Below are 21648 nucleotides of genomic sequence, written 5' to 3' on the forward strand. Positions count from 1 at the left end.
GTGTGAAACGAAGACCCTCAGAGGCGGCCCTCGGGCCCCCCCTCAGTCGCTCAGGGTAACCTTGAGCTGCCGTTAAGCTCCTGTACCTGTGGACAGCTGCTGGGCATTTAAGGACACCTACACACACCCCTGCCTCGGCCGCAGGGGACAGAGCTCTCCCTTCAGTCATTTTCAAACGGGCCTGGTCAGCACAGTGGGACTTGGCAGAAGATGGCTATGCATGGGGACGGTGGGGAGCAGAGCGTGTCCCCTGGGGGCCTCCTCAGGGCCTGGCCCAGGACCTGGAGGGAGGAGGCGGCAGATGTCTAAGAAGATCTGCGGGTGTCTGTCCATGAGATGCCCGCTCAGCTTCCTGCCGTGGCTTCCTGTCACCCCCACCTGAAGAGCTGGGCTGCTTCGGGCACGGAGGCTGAGAGCGGAGACCACTTCCTCTGCCAGCACCCAGCTGTGGAATCTCGAGAAGACCGACAGCACCCGTAAGCCACCCTTCTGGCGCAGGGCACCATCAGAAAGGAACTAGAGAGAAACAAGACGCCTCCGCCCCGCTGCAGTCACCCCAACCCAAACAACAGCCAAGTCGGTTTAGTGGTAGGAAGTTGTATTTTTGTTTTGCTTTTGTTCAGAATACAGGAAATTGGTAAATACACCACATGCCTTTGGTGGAAGTACAGCTGTTATTTCTGTACAAGTAGGAGAGTGGGGTTAGAAAAAAAGACAGAGAGGTGATGACAGACACACAGTGGGGACGCCACATCGTCCCACGGCAAACCCAAGAGGGGCCGAGGAGACTCGGCCTCGCGTGACTGCCAAGCCCCAGGCTTAGTTGCATATTTGCTCATGCACATGGGTGGTGGGAGGGAAGGGGGGCGGCAAAGACACAGAAGAGGGGGGTACAGGGCAGGGTGAGAAAGAGAGTAGAAGGGCTAACATCCCCAGAAGAACAAAGCCAACTACACCTGGGACAGATGGCACAGAAACGCAGAAGTGATTCCTGTGATGGGGCGGGCCAAGAGGGCAGATTTGCTCCAGGCTTGGGACACATCGAGGACAGTGGTGGTTCTTCTCCAGCGGTGACCCCCTGCATTAGGCAAGGGGAGCCCAGAGGAGGGTGGAGGCCTTCGAGGGGCCTCTGGCCGTTAGGAGGGTACACAGACTGCCTTCGTCCAGCTCTTCCGTCCCGCCCTGGGGCAGGACAAAGGGAATGTGGGAACAGGGCGAAGGGAGAGGAAGGATGGTTTTGCGGAACGAAATGCTGCTGCGTGGAAAGCAAGCCTGGCCCAGCCTCCTCCTGCTGGTGGACTGGTGGATGGAAGGAACGAAGGGACGTGGAGCGGTCCCCGTTCTGTTCCCAGCCGGCCCTCCTCCCCTCTCACCGGGGTCTGTCCCACTGAGTGCCCTTTCCTGAAGCCCAGCACTGGCCCCCGAGACAGGCTGAGCAGCTCCATCCCCAGGTCCCACTGTCTGTGCCACAAACCATGCAAAGAGGAGGAAGGCAAAGGGAATTCAGGGGTGCTTTGGAAGGGGAACATACTGCTGGAAGAACAGAGAGGCCGCTCCAGATGAGAAGGCGCCGTGGTGGCACAGCGGTCAACAAGCAGGCCCGTCTGCTGACGGCTCCACCTCCGCCCCAAGGCTGGCGGGGGCACCAGACTCCCAACACTCAGGAGCAGCCGGGCCTCAGGAAGGGCCTCTCTCCTCAGCCCTGCCTTTGGCAAGTACACGGGGTGGCGTCGGGGGAAGGGCTCCCGGAGGGCCCAGGGCTCCTACCCTCCGACATCTCATCCTCCTCCATCAACAGCAAGGGAGGCACAGGACGCGTGTAACAAGAGGGTGAGAAGTGGCTTCCTCCAAGCTTGGTATTTTCAGATTAGGCCCTTGACTCGCTCTTTCTCTATAACTAATGGGCATTCTCTCATTATCTATGCCAGTAACTAAAATTGAGAGGCTCAGACTTTGGCTAAATGAAATTATTTGATGCCTTCACGAGCAATACAGAATGCTGTAGAAAACGTGGACAAGAGCCCCTTCCAGGTATGAGCTTGTGGGACTGTTTCTAGGATGGGAACGAGAGTCCTGATATTTTCGCTATTAATACGTGTTCTCCAGGTCTCTGGAGGACAAAGTAAAAGGTTGTAAGATCCCTGAAGACATAGAAGATCTTGGACTAACAGATGGGAAATAACTGTGAAAAACAGGTTTGACTTTCTAAAAGAGTCCTGCACCAGGACCAAGCTGGACTTTGGGCCTGGCCCAGGCTCCTCTGCAGGCCTGGCACAGGAGAGGTGAGGGGGCATCCTCCCAGCTGCTCCCAGCCTCCTCCGGCCAGCAGCCTGGCCTTTTCTGGCAACACCATGGGCACAGCACTCTTCTCCTCTTCCCAGTCTTGGCCCCTTCTTGAGCACGTCACCTCAGCTACGCCCCTTGCCCCATCCCTTGGCCTCCAACTCCTTTTGTCTTTGGGGGAACCTGAGAGAACATGAGAGGGTAGGAAGGAGATGCCAGCTGTTGTTCTTCGGGTAGTTAATTCAAGACCGCACCACAAGCAGCATTTCCAGTGTCGCAGGACAGAGTGCAAGTGAAAGCAACACGAGGGGAGGAGTGGGCGATGGAGAAGCAGGGCTGGGATGGAGGAGGGCAGACGGGGAAGTTCTGGGGAGAAACAGGACAGGGACATGAGTTTGGATGGCAGTGGAGGACAGGGAAGGGGTGGTACATTCTCAAGCAAAAAAGTAGACTGGACACAGGAGTCAGGAAGTCCCAGATGGAAAAGAGAAAGAGGAGAAAACAAGAGGGCAGATTACATCAGGTTACTGGACATTCAGGTGTAGTTGTAGGTGTCCCATCCCCACGGTCTCCCTCTGACCCAAGCCAGTGCGAAGAAGCACAGCCCACTTCCTCAGAACAGGAGTCACCACCTTCCCCCACAGTCCTGCAGAGTGAAGGCCTGTCCATCGAGGAAGTCCCTCACCTCTGCCCTCCCGCCCTCCCGCACCAGATGGTGCTTCCCTGGCCACGATCTCCATACCTCAGTCAGAGCAGCCCCACTCCCCAGGCAGGCAGGCAGGCAGGCAGGCGACGCCGGGACCTTCCCACCTCTTCACCCCAACCAGCAACCTCAGCGATACTTACTTACAATAACTACCACGATGATGGCACAGATGGCTCCCAGCATGATCATCATCTGAGGGGACATTGACAAAAAACAAACCCTTGGATTTGGGGAAGGAGGCAGGAGCCAGGACCAGGGACTCGGACGGCGGAAGAAGCCACACGCCCCGCAGGACAGCCGAAGGCCTCCCAACCCCTCGTGCGCCCCATCAGACAGTAACCCCTGCACCACAGCTGGAGCTTCTCAGAAACATGAGAGGGTCTGCAGCTTGCTCCTTTTCTCCTAGTTCCTGTTGCCTGGAGGCTTTTAAAGGAACGCCAGAGCAGGTGCAGACTTCGGATCTTCAGTCAACTGGTTCGTTTTTCATCAAAAAGTGTTCAGCTCATTCCCAAAAGCTGCAGGTATTTAAATATATAGCTACCCCAGCCATTGTGTCGATGTTGGTGTATCTCAGGAAGGGTCAGGTAAGAATTTTTCCCGGGGTCCTTTGAGAAAAGGCAGCTTGACTAACCCCTCCAAACTCCTCAGGGTCTCCCCTGGCCCTCAGTTAGTGGTTCTGAGCACTTTAGCGTACCCTGGTGGCCAATTCGGGTAATGCAGCTCAAGAAGGAGGCTTCCCAGGTTGCCTCCCAAGAGTCCTGCAGGGCACAGATCGTGAGAGGGAAGGATTGTGGAACCTGAGGGTTTTCCCACCTCCTATGTGTGGAGACCCAGGAAAATAAGGGGGAAAGGACAAGAACATTCACCTTGCAGTTTTTCCACCAATACTTCCTCTTCAGCTTGGCAGCGCTGCTCTCAAACTGCGACGCGCCCGCCTGCAAAGCGTCGGCTCTGTCATCCAGCTCGGACAGCTTCTGGTCCCTCTCCAGGACCTTGTCCACATTTACACGCATGATGTCCACCACCTGAGCAGGGCGCAGGAGCAAAGCGGCTAAGCTCCCCCAGAGCCGGGGAGAGAACAGCAAGTCTGCCCTGCCTAACTCTAAGGGGTGCCCTGTCTCCCGGAGCCTTTAGCTGCCCCTCTAGATAAAGAGAAGTTTCCCAACTTCCGTGACTTGGAAACCCTTAGAGAAAAAGCTATCCACGTACCTCCTCCACTTGTGCCTGGGTCTGCTGTAGTCGTCTGTTACTGGTCAAATTAGGAGGAGGGCCAGGGGGACCCCCACCTGGGGCAGCCCCTTCTGCCCCTTCGGTGGGTGGCTGAGCTGCCGCAGACCTGCGGAGAGAAGTGCACAGAGTGACCAAGACAAGAAAGGAATCACATACGTTCTCACCCCTATCACCGAAGCAAGGGTGATACGGCCATATGCAAGTAGAAGGGATTCCAGCTCCTTGGCAATACCAAGTGGGGAGATGCAGCACAGAGGTCCAAAGCAAAAGATGAAAGATCCTGTAACAGATGGGGCTCAGTGACATCCAGGGTGGCATCAAGAGCTCTCGTTTGGGCTATCCTCTGACCCAAACTCAAACACATCCTCTGGCACAATGGCCACAGGGACAAATGGGCCAGTCTTGGCTTAAATGGCATTTCTCTGCCTCCCAGAAGCCTTTTTCACATGAAGTCAAACTGGAAAACTCCAATCCAGGAGAATTGCCTACAAAAAAAACTCAACCCTCAGGACAAGCTTACAGACTGAACAACTCTTTTTTTGCAAAGCCTGAATATAAAAAGAAAGGCCAAGCTGACAGACTCTGCTGTAGGGGAGCCAGTTATTGGTTGTTTCATGCAATGATTAGTATATCGTGGCCACTGTAAAGACGACTTGGAGAATCACCAAAGGCCTCTGTAGTTGCAGTGAGTCAGGACTGTTTGCTTGCTTTTGTTTTTTGGCAGAGAAGACTGGGGTTTCACTTAGATAGAACTGGGGCCCAAAGCAATTGTGTCAATTGTGAAAGTGTTCCAAGAGCATAGACAGGGAGCAAAAATATTGGAAATGGTCCTCAGTGTACATGCACCAGAGACAGCCTGTCCCTTCCTTTTTTAGATTTGGCATCCAGTCTCAGGAGACTCTCCTAGTTCCTGATGTCCCAACTAGAAATCTTGGTTTACACTGCTAGGCACAGAGACCATACTCCCTTTCCCTTAGCCTTAGGGGAGAATAGTCCAGTGTGGGATCCTCAAAATAAACTCCTCTCCACGTCCCAACACATGGAAGCTAAATTCACCTCCTCAAGAATTCCCTGAAGCCTAACCTAAGGCATGAGATTTTCTCTGCCAAGGAAGAAGTCACAGGTAGGAGAGAGATCTCTGCAATTTGATGGAGAAAAGAAATTACAATAAGAACTCCTCGAACAGAAGCAGAATCTCACAAAGCCTACCTTATAGGAGCAGTCCAAGAGTAAATGCACTACGGATGAAACCATCACAAAGTCACCAAAAAGGAAAAGCCTTGACTACTCACAACAGAACTAATACCCAGAAGTTCCTCCTCTCTAAGTAAATTTCAGTCTCAAAAGAGAATAACCCTTCAGAGAGGTTATACGAGCAGATTACACCTGACTCATCTTGGCTAAAAGAACTGCTTTCCCGTTGCCCTTTAAGGCACAAAGGAGGCAAAGGAAAGATACAACACTATGGCGGCCACCAGACTCCTATGCTACTACTGTGCTACAGGATCCAGTTCTCTGGTGAAAGTGGAGAATTCAAGGAGTAGGAAGTAGCCCGTGTTTAGTCTTGGAAGCAGTCCAGGCTGGTGGCACCAATGACAAGACTAAGGTCAGAGACCTCGTGATGCCCTTCTAGTCACCACGGTTTCCCCATCTCCTTCCTTTCATCCCACATGGATGCTACTGGGAACCAGTCAGCTGAAGAGGCTCCCCCTCCCCAAAATGAAAACACAAGGAATCCTAGGGCTTGGCCAAAACGCGTAGAATATCATATACAGTTAAACTGTAGAAATCAAATAGAGAAAAAGGGAAATCGTTATAAAGCATTTGAAGGGACCATTTCACTTATTACTTCTTGGGAGTTGGGAACACGCAGGAGTAACATATCCGGGGATAGTTATAACCCTTATGTAACGTAAGTAAATCTTTTCCCTTTTAGTCACCAAGAGAAGCAACACAAATACATCTAGGACCAAGCCAGGACTCCAAGAAAGAAAGGGAAGTTCTTCATTTGTCTAGCTATAGTTCTCCCTCAGGATCTTGGGATGGGGTGACCATGGTCAGATGACTAAATTGATTAGAGACTAAATTGAATGTACCCAGGGAAGGTGGTGGGGAGGGGAGGGGGGGATCCTTAGCTCTATCTCTCTTCCAAGTACTTGGCTAAGACTCAATGACAGGAAGACCCCTCCTGTACGGGTGGCCTTGGGATGAATGGATGCTTGGAATCACACGCCACTGCCCCTTGAGTCTTTGTGAGCTGCTCACCTGGCGCCAGAGAACTGGCAGATAAGTTTCTGGAGCTTTGCTCACTACCAAGAGCGGAGGCTACTCGTCACGGTCGGGGTGAGGGGCGTACACAAAGCTAGAGACTGCAGAGCAACCCAAGTTACTAACTGGCAGGTGCACCCATGACTGTCCTTCCAGAGGTCCCAAGCACAGCTTCAATCAACGACAAGAAAGGGCCTGGAGCCCCCTCCCGGGTGTCTCCGCGCCCCACCTTCGCCCGAGACTCGACTGAGGAGCCCCGCAGGTGAGAGGAGAGGGGGCAATGAATGTGGGACCCCCGCGCTCCTGCCCCGCCCATGGGGTGCCGGCTGCGGCTGGTGCAGGAATGGGGTGCTGCCTCCCCTCCCCGGGGGTGGCTCGGCCTGCGGACGGCGCGCGGCGGCGGTTCCCCGCGTCGCCGCAGCTGCTGCAATGCGCCATTTTCGGTCCCGCAGAGTCCGGCGCTGGGGTGAGAGTTGGCAAGGTGTCGCGCCCCCCACACCAGGGTCAACTCACATGTCTCTGACAGAAGAAGGAGAGGTCCGTCTCCTCTCCCGAGGCTGCGGCGAGACACCCGGCCGGGGAACACTGCGGTGAAGCCGACCGCACCGCCGAGCTCCGCTTCTAGACAGCCACCCAGAGCTCTAGCTGCGGTGGAACTGACTGCACCTGCAACCCCGGCTCGTCTTTATTAGCGCTGGCCGCGCCCCCAGATCACGCTGACAACGCTGCGGCCCAATCCACGCCCAGGACAGGTGCCAGTCCCGAAGCGAAACCCGGATAAGGCCTAGAGTGCCCGCCCCTGAAAATCTGCCAGTCACAGCTCTGTTCTCATCCTGACTCGGGTAAGGAGCGGTGCCGGAAGGATCTGACCAATACAGCTCTGGTTTGCGTACCTGTCTAACTAAGCGACGGGGCGGGGTGGAACTAGGCGCCCGCTCCCTGGAAGGGCGGCCCCAACAATTTGAATTAGGCCTTTTTGGTTCCTCCCAGCCAATCGCTGAGCAGTTCCTTAAGTCCTGGCCCGCTCGCGGCCGCCGGCGCCGGCGTCTCCAGCCAATCACGCCGCTTCCGCTGACAGCGGTGGGCGGGGGCGGGGTTGGGAACTCTGGAGCCCGGGGAGCGGCGGAGGTTCGGTGGTCTAGGCACTGCGCTGGCGCTCGGACCTGGCCGGCCTCCACCCCACCTCCCCGCCTTTGACAGCTCTGAGGAGGCTGAATCCATCAAGGCAGAGCCGCAGGCTCCCGTGGCCAAAGTAAATACGAGAGCTCCGTTCATCCGTTCTACACAGCCAACCAGTCCCTCACGCAGCGTATCCTAATTTTAACTCCCGCTCCCCAAACCTGCTCGTCCTATCCCTCCCAGGTAGCTTACTACATCGATTCAGTTGCCCAAACCAGAAACCTGGAAACTATCGTAGATTTCCTCCCCGTTCATCTTTACCTGTCCTCTAACAATTCAAGTTTTCCTTCTTAGGATTTCAAGGATTCTCCCCTCGTCTCACTGTCCTGCTTCAGATTATTATCCCTTACCTGGACGCCCTCGGTTGTAAAAGTATTATTTTATGTCCCGATAAGTAAAAAGGTAGCAAATCAACTGTGACATAATGCTTTCTTATCACTTCGAATTTTTATTTTATATTTATTTAAAGTGCAGGTGTCTATAGATGTAGATTTTTATCATACTTCACTCGTGAAAATACATAAAAAGGAAAACAGAAAAGAGTAACATGGTAACAGTGTTCATAAAACTTCACATTCAGACACTGACTCTTATGATTCATTTTTTTTACTCATGTGCATGATTTCCACACAATGTAGTCCTCTGTGCATGCCATCAGGGGCTTTGGTGATGCAGCATTTCTTAAAGGAATGCTCCTTTTCTGTCTCTGGAATTTTCTTCCAAGCCTCGGACACCCATTTGGCAAAGTTTGATTCTTATGAGCCAGTATGACAAATACAGTATGACTGTTCTGGCTAATAGTTATAGTCAAACATCCCAATTTAGATGTTAAAATGAAAAAAAAAGTGCCAAGTGCCTCTTAAAATTAATGAAATATAATATCTTTCTGTTTCATCTTGCCCTCATTTATAACCATCCTCTAAGAAACCACCAGGGTGGTCTACCCAAATGTTACAACCCTGCTTAAAACCTTTAAACAATTAGAAACACAATGTATTGATCATATGTGTTTATCCCATGCCCCTTCTGAAACTACATCAAAATGAAAATTGGTAAATACTGAAAACAAATTATAAACACTCAAAGACAAAAAGAATGGAAGGAATTGTTTCAGGCAGCATGAATGGCTAAATATGCCCACCAGATTCACATGAGGTGGCAAAAAAAAAAAGTACAGAGCGGTTCCCCTGTACCCCTTCACCCAGTTTCCCCCAATGGTAACATCTTGTTTAGCTACAGTACAATATTAAAACCAGGAAATTGACATTGGTACAATCCACAGAGCTTATTCAGATGTTGCCTCTTTTACATGCATTTGTGTGTGTGCGTGTGCGTGTGTGTGTAGTTTTATGCAATGTGTGTGTAGATTCCTGTAACCACCACCACAATCAGGATACAGAACTATTACATTACTGCAAGGCTCCCCTGTGCTATCCCTGTATAGCCACACCCACCCCGATCCCGCACCCTTGGCAACTGCTAATTTGTTCTCCATCTCTATACCTTTATTTCAAGACTGTTATATAAATGGACTCAGACAGTCTATAACCCTCTAAGATTGGCACTTTTTTTAATATCCTCGAGATCCATTCAAGTTGTGTGTATAAATAATTTTCATTGCTGAGTATTATTTCCGTGGTACGGATATACCACAATTTGTTTTAACCATTTACCTGCTTAAAAGACATTTGGGCTGATTCCAGTTTGGGCTTATTACAAATTAAAGCTGCCATGAACATTTATGTACAGTTCTGCATGAACATAAATTTTCATTTCTCTAGAATAAATGCCCAAGAGTTCAACTACCGGGTAATAAGGTAATTTTGCATATTTAGTTTTATAAGAAATTGCCGAACTGTTTTCCAGAATGACGGCACCATTTTAGATTCCCGCCAGCAACGTATGAGGAATCCAGTTTTTCCACATCCTCACCAGCATTTGTTGTTGTCACTTTTTTAAAAAAAATTTTAATCATCCTGATAGTTATTTAGTGATATATCATTGTGGTTTTAATTTTTGTTTTTCCCTGATGGCTAATGATGTTGAACATATTTTAATGTGTTTATTTGCCATCTATATATCCTCTTTGGTGAAAGATCTGTTCATGTCTTTTGCCCATTTTCTAATTGGCTTGTTCATTTCTTTTACCTTTGAGTTTTAAGAATTCCTTAAATATTCTAGATAAAGTACTTTGTCAGATAAGCGGTTTCTTCCAGTCTGTCTTTTGTCTTTTCATCCTCTTAACTGAATCTTTTGTAGAGCAAACGTTCTTAATTTTAAGATCCAGTTTATCAACTTGTCCTTTAATGCATCACTTTTGGTGTCACACTTTGCCTAGCCCTAGAGTCTCATAATTTTCTCCTATTTTATTTTCTAAGAGTTGTACAGTTTTGTTTCATATGTAAGTCCATAATCCATTTTGAGTTAATTGTTGTATGAGGTGTGAAGTTTAGGTCGGGGTTCCTTTTTTTTATCAATGGATGTTCAATTGCTCCAGGACTGTTTGTTGAAAAAGCAATCCTTCCTCCACTGAATTGTTTTGCATTTTTGTTAAAAATTAGTTGGGCATATTTGTGCAGGTCTGTTTCTGGGTTTGCTATTCAGATCCATGACCTATGTGTCTGTCCTTCTGCCAATAACATGCTATCTTAATTACTGTAGCTATGGTAAACCTTAATATAAGGTAGAATTATTTTTCCTACTTTATTGTTCTTTTTCAAAATGGGTTTAGCTATTCTAGGTCCTTTGCCTAATAGATCATTTGAAAAATGCATTTGTGTAAACTGGCAAGAAAATAGACTATTTAAGGACCAAAAAACTCAGTGAAAGCTGGTACCTGGAGAGGTAAATTGAGCACTGAAGCTTGTTTTGCCTTGAGGGCGTTTGCTTAAAAGTTGATTTTAGGCATGGTGACCTCATAGGGTGCCACTGTGGCACAGGAGACAGAACCCAGGGCCTGCATAGGGTTGGAAATCTAATAGAAGGCCCCCACTATAACACCAGAACCCCAGAAGACTATATCCTCATGTAAGAGTGGATTTAAAATATGCTAACACCTGAACTGCCCCTAGGGTACTGCATAGAAAATTTGCTCATCTGGAATCTAAGTGCCTACTAGAGATCTTTTCTTTTTTCTTTTAAATATATGCAGATAATTTATAATCAAAGCTGTGACTTTTCTGCCTGAATTCCTTGTTGGTCTGAAAAACAAAATAGCAAGAATTTAAAATGGTTCCAGGTTGACAGTGCCACCAAGCACCAGCCGAAACAATGCAGATCATCTCTGGATGAGCTGATCTTCAATCTAGGCCTTGGGGAATTTCCACAGATACAGTTCCAAGAAAAATAGATTTTGGTCAAAAATGGGAAACAAATAAGGAGCAAAGAACCAGGAGCAAGAGCCAGCAAAGATGGAAATAGGAAGTAAGAAAATTAGAAAATCAAGCCAAATAGTTCAATATCTGATTAATAGGAGTTCTAAAAAGAGAGAAAGGTATGAGAGAGAAAGATTACAAAAGAAATACAAGAAAAAATGTCTGAACTGAACAAGTCTTTCTGGATTACATAGTACACTATGTGCCTAGCATAGTGAAAGAAAAAGAATCACGTCAAGACACATCTTTGTAAAATCTCAGAATATTAAGGAAAAAGAGAAGATCCAAATAGATTTCAAAAAGAGAGAAAGGGACTTCCCTGGTGGATCCCTGGTCAGGAACTAAGATCCTGCGTGCCACATGACGTGGCCCCCCAAAAAAGAGAGAGAGAGAGAGAAAGGAACAGGAATGAGAATGGCAACTCAATACAGTATTAAAAGATAGATGATGTGACAGTGCCTTTAAAATTCTGAAGAAACATGATCATTACCCTAGAATTCTATACCAGCCAAACGAATATAAGACCAATACGTACCAATATAAGATAAATATAGACATCTTTCAGATATGCAAGGAGTGAACATTTTTACTTCTATTTCCAAGTAGGCTACTATAAGATGTGCTCTGGTAAGCAGGAAAGAGAAAGGCAGTAGAGCTAGGGAATGGAATGCTGGCTCCACACACAAAACTGGTGAAGGAAATCTTTGGAATGAAAGCTACACCACAGACCCAGAAACAACCTGTCCTGACTGAAGTAGAAGAAGGAGGAAACTGCAGGACAGTCTCCAGAGGGGGGGAAAAAACCTGTAAAGCATCTGACATGTTTAAATATTTGAAAAAGAATATGAACAAGTACTTTACAAGTCTGATGTGACGTGTGGAAAAAATTAGAGCTAGATACATAGAAAATTATATTTTGAAAAAGAGGTAATTATAAACTTAGGGGAAAACAAAAAGTTGAATAAGAACTAGAAATGATCTCACCTTTACGTTAATTGATTTTCAACAAGAGTGTCAAGACGGGACTTCCCTGGTGGCGCGGTGGTTAAGAATCCACCTGCCAGTGCAGGGGACAGGGGTTTGAGCCCTGGTCTGGGAAGATCCCACATGCCGCGGAGCAACTAAGCCCATGCACCACAACTACTGAGCCTGCGCTCTAGAGCCCGCGAACCACAACTACCAAGCCCGCATGCCACAAGTACTGAAGGCCGCGCCTAGAGCCCATGCTCCGTAACAAGAGAAGCCACTGCAACGAGAAGACCGCGCACCACAATGAAGAGTAGACCCCGCTCACCGCAACTAGAGAAAGCCCGCGCACAGCAACGAAGACCCAACGCAGCCAAAAGTAATGAATAAATAAATTAATTAATTTTTTAAATAAAGAGTGTCAAGACCATTTAATGGGGGAAGGAATAGTCTTTTCAATAAATGGTGCTGGGGGACTTCCCTGGTGGTCCAGTGGTTAAGACGCAGTGCTCCCAATGCAGGGGACCTGGGTTCGATCCTTGGTCAGGGAACTAGACCCTGCATGCATGCCGCAACTAAAACATCCCACATGCCACAACAAAGATCCCACATGCCACAAAGAAGATCCCCAAGTGCAGCAACTAAGACCCAGGACAACATAAATAAATAAACAAACAAATAAATAAAATATTTAAATAAACAAATGGTGAAAGGACAGCCCACAGAATGGGAGAAAATATTTGCAAATGAAAATATTTGTATCTGATACAGTACTGGTATCTAGAATATACAAAGAACCCTTCCAACTCAGTAATAAAAAAAATGAATAACCCAATTTGAAAATGGGCAAAGGGTCTAAACTGACATTTCTCAAAAGAAGATACACAAATGGCCAAAAAGCACAAGAAAAGATGCTCCACATCATTAACCATCAAGGAAGTACAAATCAAAGCCACAATGAGATACTACTTTATAACCACGAGGATGGCTATAATCAAAAAGACAGGTAGTACCAAACGTTGATGAGGGCTAAACCAAATGTTGGAGAAATTAAACCTTCATACACTGCTCGTGGAAATGCCACATGAGGCAGCCAATTTGGAAAAGAGCCGGTAGTTTTTCGAACAGTTAAACACGGAGTTACCACGTGACCCAGCAATTCCACTCCGAGGTATTTAACCAAGAGAAATGAAAATGCCCACCCAGAACCTAATACACGAATGTTCATCGCAGCCTCATTCAGAATCGCCAAAAAGTAGAAAGAGCCCAAATGTCCACCAACTGATAAATGGATAAATATAGTGTGGAATAGCCATACGATGGAATACTGTTCAGCAGTAAGAGAAGCGGAGTGCTAATACTTGCTACAACATGGGGAAATCTTGGACCTACACTGAGACAAAGAAGCCAGGCACAAAGGATCACATGTTGTATGATTCTGTCTAGATGAAATATCCAAAACAGGCAAGAATCTACAGGGACAGAAAGTGGCTTAGTGGTTGCCTAGAACTGGGAGGAAGGGGGAACTGATGGTGGCAGCTAAGGGGCGGGGGTTCATTTTGGGGTAATGTTAAAAATGTTCTGAAGTTGATTGTGGTATCGGATGCACAACTCTGCGAATATATTAAAAGCCATTGAATTGGGTGAATTGTATGTGGATTGTATCTCAATAAAGATACCAAGAGGTTTTTTTAAATGTAAGAAACATAAGTTATACCACAGTACACCATTTGGCTCGGTAGTAAACAATATTTAATAGTCCTAGTAATGTAAACACTGTCTACTGATTTAAGCCAAAATGCTGATATAACTATCATGAAGAGGCGTGAGGGATAGGGGCTGTAAGAAAGGAGGACAATGGGGAGTGTAAATCCAGCTTCCTGACAAAGTAACTAGTAAGGGCCACCAGCTCCCTCTTCCAAAATCACACGTGAAGAATCCATGGAAGCTATAGGGAATCATGAATCTCAAGAATTAACAAAGACAAAGGCATAAGAATACCTTGGGGAGACTGAAGGCTCTAGTTATGTGTTCAGTTGCATCCTCCAAAAGTTTTTATGTTTAAGTCCTAACACTCAGACCTCAGAATGTGACCTTATTTGGACACAGGTTCGTTGCAGATGTAATTAGTTGAGATGAGGTCATATTGTTGTAGGGTGGGCCCCTACTCCAGTATGACTGGTGTCCTTATAAAATGGGAAAATTTGGAGAGACACACACACAGGGAGAACGCCTTGTTAACATCAAGGCAGAGATTGGGCTGATATGTCTATAAGCTAGGGAACACCAAAGATAGCCAGCAAACCACCAGAGGCTAGGAGAGAGGCATGGAACAAATTCTGCCTGACAGCCCTGGTGATGCCTAGTCTCAGACTTCTAACCTTCAGAACCGTGATTTCATACATTTCTGTTGTTTATGCTACCCAACTTACAGTACTTACGGCAGCCCCAGAAAACTAACACAGCTATCTTGAACCAGCACATGTGTTATATTCCCAAAACAAACAACAAATATCATACATAGATATTACACATACATGTGATGAAAATACCAAAAGGGACTTGCAAGTATGCTAAAGTGTTTGACTTGTTATGAATACTGATAAGTTTAAGAAACCAACAGGAGTAAACAAATATGAGTGTTTCTTAAAGCATGAATCACCCTGAAGACAAAAATAGAACATTGTTTTTCTGGAGGACCTCAGGTACAGAAGGTGGAGTTAACTGCTACTCATCAATTCATGACACACGATCTCCACTTATGCATAGAAAGATTTCATTTCACTTTATAATTCCGTTTTTCCTTATTCCCCTCCCCAACCATAGACAACATTATAAATTTTTTGATATTTATAATTTTGTGTTTTTGCAAAATGTGTATTGTCTCCTGCACGTGTGTTTTTATTTTTATTTATTTACTTATTTTTAATGGATTGATTTTTTTAAATTAATTAATTAATTAATTATTATTTTTGGCTGTGTTGGGTCTCCGTTTCTGTGCGAGGGCTTTCTCTAGTTGCGGTGAGTGGGGGCCACTCTTCACCGCGGTGTGCGGGCCTCTCACTGTCGCGGCCTCTCTTGCTGCGGAGCACAGGCTCCAGATGCACAGGCTCCAGACGCGCAGGCTCAGTAGTTGTGGCTCACGCAGTTGCTCTGCGGCATGTGGGATCTTCCCAGACCAGGGCTCGAACCCATGTCCCCTGCACTGGCAGGCGGATTATCAACCACTGCGCCACCAGGGAAGCCCCAAATGGATTGATTTTTTTTAAATTATATTTATTTGGTTGTACTCAGTCTTAGTTGCGGCAGGCGGGCTCCTTACTTGTGGCCCATGAGCTTCTTAGTTGTGGCATGCGGGCTCCTTAGTTGTGGCATGCAAACTCTTAGTTGTGGCGTGCATGTGGAACCTAGTTCCCTGAACAGGGATCGAACCCAGGCCCCCTGCATTGGGAGCACAGAGTCTTAACCACTGTACCACCAGGGAAGTCCCGCATGTATTTTTAATTTACATAAATGATATCATGTTTTAAATCTCATTCTGTTTTTTCACTCAGCATGAATTTTTAAAGATGAAATTCATATATTTTGTAAATGATCAGTTTGCTCTTTCCTTCCAATCCTCGCATCCATTTAATTCCTTCCCTCCTTCCTTCCTTTCTCCCTCCCTCCCTTCCTTCCTTCCCCCCTTTCTTTCCTTCTTTGTTTTTATAACACTGACTAGTACCTTCAGTACTAAGTTAAAGTGCAACAGTAATAGTGGGCATTCTTGCCTTGTTGCTGATCTTAAGGGAATATATACCCACTAAATATCTGTTGTTGATCTCTAGTATGTCACCTTTAACAAATTAAGGAAATTTCCCTCTGTTCCCAGGGTTTTATTTTTTAATTATAAATTGGAGCTGAATTACTTAAATTCTCTTTTCTATATCAACTAAGATCATCACAGAGAACTAAACCTTCACCCTTCATAACGGAAGCTAATAGATGTCTAAAGCTGATAAACCATGAAGAGCAGGAGGGCATATTATTTCAAATTATGATGAAAAGTACTAGAATAGTTCAAAGAAGTGAAAGTCTTTCATTCTGGGAAGCTAGTTTGGAGGGTAGACTGGGGTTAGGCAGGGGATTGCTCTTTTTGTCATATAACTTTCCCCTCTTTTTGATTAACTATATGCATGTATTACTTTGATTTTTTAAAAATAAAGCTTAATTTAGAAATAAATCTTCAAGTCTCCCAACCCATTTTTAAGTGAGATAAAATTCATGCACCATATGAATCCACTCATTTAGTATATACCTGTGACTTTTAGTATATTCACAAGGTTGTGCAATCATTACCACTAATTCCAGAACATTTACATCAACCCCAAAAGAAACCCTGTACCTGTTAGTAGTCATCTCCCATCCCTCACCCCTTACCCCATCCCCTAGCAACAACTAATCTACTTTCTGTCTCTGTGAATTTGCCTATTCTGGACATTTCCTATAAGCGGAATCATATAATACGTAGCCTTTATGACTGGCTTCTCTCCTCTGCCATAGTGTTTTCAAGGTTCATCCATGTAGTGCAGTACCTCATTCTATTTTATGGCTGGGTAATGTTCCATTGTATGAATAGCCCACACTTTGTTTATCCATTCATCAGCTGATGGACATTTGGGTTGTCTCTTCTTTTTGGCTATTCGGAATAATGCTGCTATGAGCATTTGTGCACAAGTTTTTGTGTGAATATGTTTTCAGTTCTCTTGGGCATATGTATACCTAGGAGTGGAACTGCTGGGTCATATGGTAACTCTCTATGGAACTTTTTGTGGAACTGCCGAACAGTTTTCCAAAGTGTCTGCATCCTTTTACTAAAGGTTCAGTCTTAATGGTTCTTTAGAGTCCTCTTTGTGATCTGACTCTTGCCTCCATCTCCTGCCCTCTTTATCACGCACCAACAAATACCATTTACAGCTTTCCCATACACACCCTGCTGTTTCTCACCTCTGGACCTTTGTTTCTGTTTCATCTGCCTGAAAAGCCTGCTAGCCTCCACTCTTTAAGATATCTCAGTAATGGCCTCCTCCAGAAAGCCTTCCCTGCCCCCACTCCTGCTCCCCCAGGATAAGCGTCCCTCCTCTCTGAACCTACACAGTAGGTAATTAACAAGCTTTAAATGCCATGATATATTTTATAATTATGTTTCCTTTTTTTTTTTGCGGTACGTGGGTCTCCCACTGTTGTGGCCCCTCCCGTTGTGGATCACAGGCTCCGGACGCGCAGGCTCAGCGGCCATGGCTCACGGGCCCAGCCGCTCCGCAGCATGTGGGATCTTCCCGGACCGGGGCACGAACCCGTGTCCCCTGCATCGGCAGGCGGACTCTCAACCACTGCGCCACCAGGGAAGCCCTCTTTGCTATTTTTTTAATTGAAGTGTAGTTGATTTACAATGTTGTGTTGATTTCTGCTGTACAGCAAAGTGATTCAGTTATACACATATACACATCCTTTTTTTATATTCTTTTCCATTGTGGTTTATCCCAGGAGATTGAAAATAGTTCCCTGTGCTATACAGTAGGACCTTGTTGTTTATCCATTCTAAATGTAATAGTTTGTACCTACTAACCCCAAACTCCCAGTCCATCCCTCTCCCTCCCCCCTCCCCTTATACGTATGCTTCTTTGTCTACCTCCTGCATTACGTGGAATTCTTTAAATGCAGGAGTTGTATCTTTTTTTCTTTGTATCCCTGGAACCTACTGGTGACCTTCAGTAAATGGCTGTTGAATGGATTGCTTCTACAGATATTTACCAAGGGCCTATTAAGAGCCAGTACACAAAGAGACCAGATATTAGACTACTACAGTGAACAGACATGTGCAAGACAGTTCCTGCCCTCAATGGGAATGAGGCCTCGTCAGTGGGGAAGATGGACAAAGAGATACATAAAACCAAGCAAGATCGAAAAGCAAAAATATGAGTTCAGAGGCTCAGACATCTCAAAGTAAATGGACCTTGAAAAGTATTCCCTTGTCTTCTTCCACTTTTCCAAAGCTGTGGTATTTGACCCTGATTTAGAATCCCTTATGGAGCTTTTAAAAATATGAATGCTTGGGACACCAGCTCAGGTTGATTTCATTGGTATGGGTTCTAATCTTTTTTTGTTGTTGTTATGAAACCTGGATTTGGGTCCACTTGCCCAATACACAGCAAAGCCAATCTACTGACACCAGGTTGTGGTGAAGGAAAGTAAAGCATTTATTGCAAGGCCAAGCAAGAAGAATGGGTAGCTTAAGCTCAAAAGGCCAGAACTCCCCGAACTCCCCAATGGCTTTTAGGGAAGGGTTTTTAAAGACGGTGTGAGGGAGTCACAGAGTGCATAATCAGCTCGTATACTTCCTTCTGATTGGTTGGTGGTGAGGTAACAGGGTGATGTTTCAGGAATCTCAGTCATCAACTTCTGGTTCCAGCCAGTCTGGGGTCTATGTGCCTGTGGTCAGCATGTAGTTAACTTCTTACACCTGGTGGGGGTTTAGTATCTGCAAAACAGCTCAAGGATACGGCTCAGGATATTATTTATAACCCTTAGAGAGGAACTAAAGGTCCTTGATTTTGTTTTAAGACTATTTATTTTGTCTTGCTTGACTGTTTCCCTTTGTTTCTGCATTTTCTCACTCCTCTGATTAAATTTGCTCTTTGGAACTTGGGGAAGGCCTAGGAGGCCAAAAATGTTCTACAATCAAGAGGCAGGGGACACAAGTGGTGGTGGGGTGTCAGTCCCCAGGAAGGCCCCACGGGGTCCCGCTGGGTTTCAAGCTCTGACAAGAATTCTAACATGTTGCCAGGATTGAACAGCACTCGTCTGCAGGGGAAAAAATAAATTTAAGCTCTTCATCCTGGCTGGCATTCAAGACTCCTACTCCTAGTTTGGCACTAGATTTCCTATCCAAACTTATTTCCTACTATCAGAGAAAGCCTACTGTGTGTTAATGATCACTAACTAGTCCTACGGACTTGTGTAGTTCCCACCTGAATTATTTGAATTATTTCACATTCTGAATTATTTCATATTCTTCAAAGCTCCTCCCTATAGATATTACTGTCCATATTTAACAAGGATTTCCCATTTCCATCAGCTGAAATTTTCCAAGATTTAGTTCAAATGTCATCTCTTCAACAAATAACTTTTCTGATCTCCCACCAGCCAAAAAAGAACTAATTTTCCTATGCAATTATCATATCCAAATTTATATTGTTTATATATTGTATCTCTTAAGTAGATTGAAAGCTACTGAGAGTCAGGAACCAACCCTGACTTAGTGATTTATGTCCCTCCAAATAACACTGCACATAATGGTTCAGTGTTTATTGAATAAAAATATTACACACTGTTTCACACCAAAACCAAGATTGTTCTGTCCTTGAAAACATGATCTTACAAATCTTCACAGCAGGAAGATTCAATGCTCATTGAATTAAATGATCATTTTCCTCTTTACCAAGAACCACACATCCTACTAAAACATGTACTCATATTCTTTGGGGCACCTTGCACTTAGCAGAATCTCAAATATTTGATTTTCTCTTCTCCAGTCCCACCAAATCATGTAAAGTATCCCAGGGCCACTCATACTTCACACCAACCTCTCCATTCTCATATCCAGCTCCTTTCCAGCCATCCCTTTAAAAATTCACTCCCTTTGAGTCCTGACACTCTCATATATACATTTACATGAGACCCAGGATCATAATGTATGGTCATGTATACCCATCAATCCACTTCTCCAAAATCTACTTTTCAGTTAATCTAACACGTACTTAATTAGCTTCACTTCTATTGAGCCTTCCAAAAGATAAAGTCCCAACAAAGACACAAAATGTTACTGAGGTAGATTGCCTACAAATATGTCTGTGGACACTTCCTCACATCCCTGTAATTGCATGCACATTCTCTGATCCAAAAATGGGGTACATTTCCACATAGCCTTGAATCTGCGCTGGCCTGTGACTTACTTTGACTGGTAGAATGCAGCACAAGTGACAACACGTCACTCCTTGGCCTATGTCTATCAAACCTTGCAACTTCCATTTCTGCCCTCTGGAGTCAAGCCTCCATGTAAAGAAGTTTAGGTTAGCTAGACTACTGAATAACGAAATCACGTGGAAAAAGATCTCAGCCACTCCAACTGAGGCACCAGACATGTGAGTGAAGACATCTTGGACATTCTTGCTTCAACCAAGCTCCCAGCTGAATGCAACCACATGGTTGACCCCCGCCAACACCAAATGGAGCATAACCGGCCTGCTGAGCCCAGATAACCCAGAGAATATGAGTTCATAATTTGTTGTTTTCAGTCACTAAGTTTGGGGATGGAGTATTATGTAACAATAGATAATCGAAACTGATACTTTTAAAGGATTTGGATCAAATAAGAGACCTAATCACCCTAATTCCTTTACCTTCAAATCTCAGTTTATATCTATAACTAATTCACTTTCTTTAGTTTGCAATACTTTTATTGAAAAGTTAATTTAAAACACCTATTTCCATTCATTTCTTCAGGTTTTTCTTTTTTTTTTTTTTTTTCTCGGTACGCGGGCCTCTCACTGCTGTGGGCTCTCCCGTTGCGGAGCACAGGCTCCGGACGCACAGGCTCAGCAGCCATGGGTCACGGGCCCAGCCGCTCCGCGGCATGTGGGATCTTCCCGGACCGGGGCACGAACCCATGTGCCCTGCTTCGGCAGGCGGACTCCCAACCACTGCGCCACCAGAGAAACCCTTTTTTTTTTTTTTTTTTTTTTTTTTTTTTTTTCTTCAGATTTTTCTAATTCTTGGCAACTACACACACTCCAGAGGAGTGTCATTACCATTTACATTGCCAAACTCTGTACTGTTTTACATGCATAATTTCATTTATTCTTCATATAACCCTATGAGGAAAGTATTGTATTGTTCTTAATTGACAGGCTAAAAAAAAACTAAGGCTCAGAAATTACCTACTTTGCCTAGGGTCAAATAGATTGGTATAGCTTGAGTTTAAACCCAGACCTGTCTGACTCCAAAGGACATGTTTTTAATCAACAGTCTACACTATGCTAGAGACTCATAATCAACCTAAAAAACCCTCCCAAGAAACACAAATAGCACTTTTAACCCACATAAAAGATTTCTTTAAAAGCAATATGTCAAATACTTTCCTTTTGCCCATTTCTTTTTTTTTTTTTTTTTTTGCCATGCCTTGTGGCATGCGGGATCTCAGTTCCCCAACCAGGGATCGAATCTGTGCCCCTTGCATTGGGACCGTAGAGTCTTAACCACTAGACCACCAGGGAAGCCCCTCAAATACTTTCCCTACTTCACTCTGCAAATATTTATTGAGAGCCTTACATAGGCTAGGCTCTGGAGACACTGAATTTAACTCTAATCAATACACAATTCTAAAATTGTAGCAACATTTTTCTCCTCTCAGCTGAGTAATGTCAAACTTATTTAACTTGATTTATGGCCAAGCAAATTATTAAAAGATGAAAAAGCAGACAGTGTCATTATAGCTAGACCTACCCAGCCATCTCCCAACACATTGTATATTCCCTCACCATGCACCACAGATCACTCTTCTCTTCCCCACTTGAAATGTTCTGCTTCTTTCTCTGCTTATAG

General features: G+C 45.4%; 2 protein-coding genes and 1 long non-coding RNA gene across 5 annotated transcripts in view; 2 read left to right on the forward strand and 1 right to left on the reverse strand.

The window, feature by feature from the left end:
- The window catches only part of TAPBPL (TAP binding protein like), a 14661-nt gene extending 8349 nt beyond the window's left edge, over positions 1–6312 (forward strand). The window contains exon 8 of one of the 2 annotated variants that reach the window (XM_024733057.1): positions 6156–6312. The gene's annotated coding sequence lies outside the window, so the exon portion shown is untranslated. Of the gene's footprint in view, positions 1–384; positions 652–6155 lie in introns of those variants that run through there. The other variant, XM_024733056.1, reaches the window with a different exon arrangement.
- On the reverse strand, positions 582–7137 carry VAMP1 (vesicle associated membrane protein 1). 2 transcript variants are annotated; one of them, XM_024733063.1, is made up of 5 exons: positions 7001–7137; positions 4199–4325; positions 3856–4014; positions 3130–3181; positions 582–2466 (listed from the first exon to the last, which is right to left on the reverse strand). In XM_024733063.1, coding segments are annotated over exons 1-5 (642 nt in total). In that variant the 5' UTR covers positions 7003–7137; the 3' UTR covers positions 582–2164. The 2 variants fall into 2 exon arrangements, with proteins under 2 accessions (XP_024588831.1, XP_024588832.1); XM_024733064.1 differs by having other exon boundaries at positions 2327–2734.
- On the forward strand, positions 6337–9522 carry LOC112391652 (uncharacterized). The gene is made up of 3 exons (XR_003001541.1): positions 6337–6749; positions 6940–7329; positions 7688–9522. It is a non-coding gene; the product is annotated as an uncharacterized LOC112391652 (long non-coding RNA).
- The last annotated feature ends 12126 nt before the right edge of the window (positions 9523–21648 follow it).

Source organism: Neophocaena asiaeorientalis, unplaced genomic scaffold, assembly GCF_003031525.2.
Source record: "Neophocaena asiaeorientalis asiaeorientalis breed wild unplaced genomic scaffold, Neophocaena_asiaeorientalis_V1.1 scaffold150, whole genome shotgun sequence".
Taxonomy (NCBI): Eukaryota; Metazoa; Chordata; class Mammalia; order Artiodactyla; family Phocoenidae; genus Neophocaena; species Neophocaena asiaeorientalis.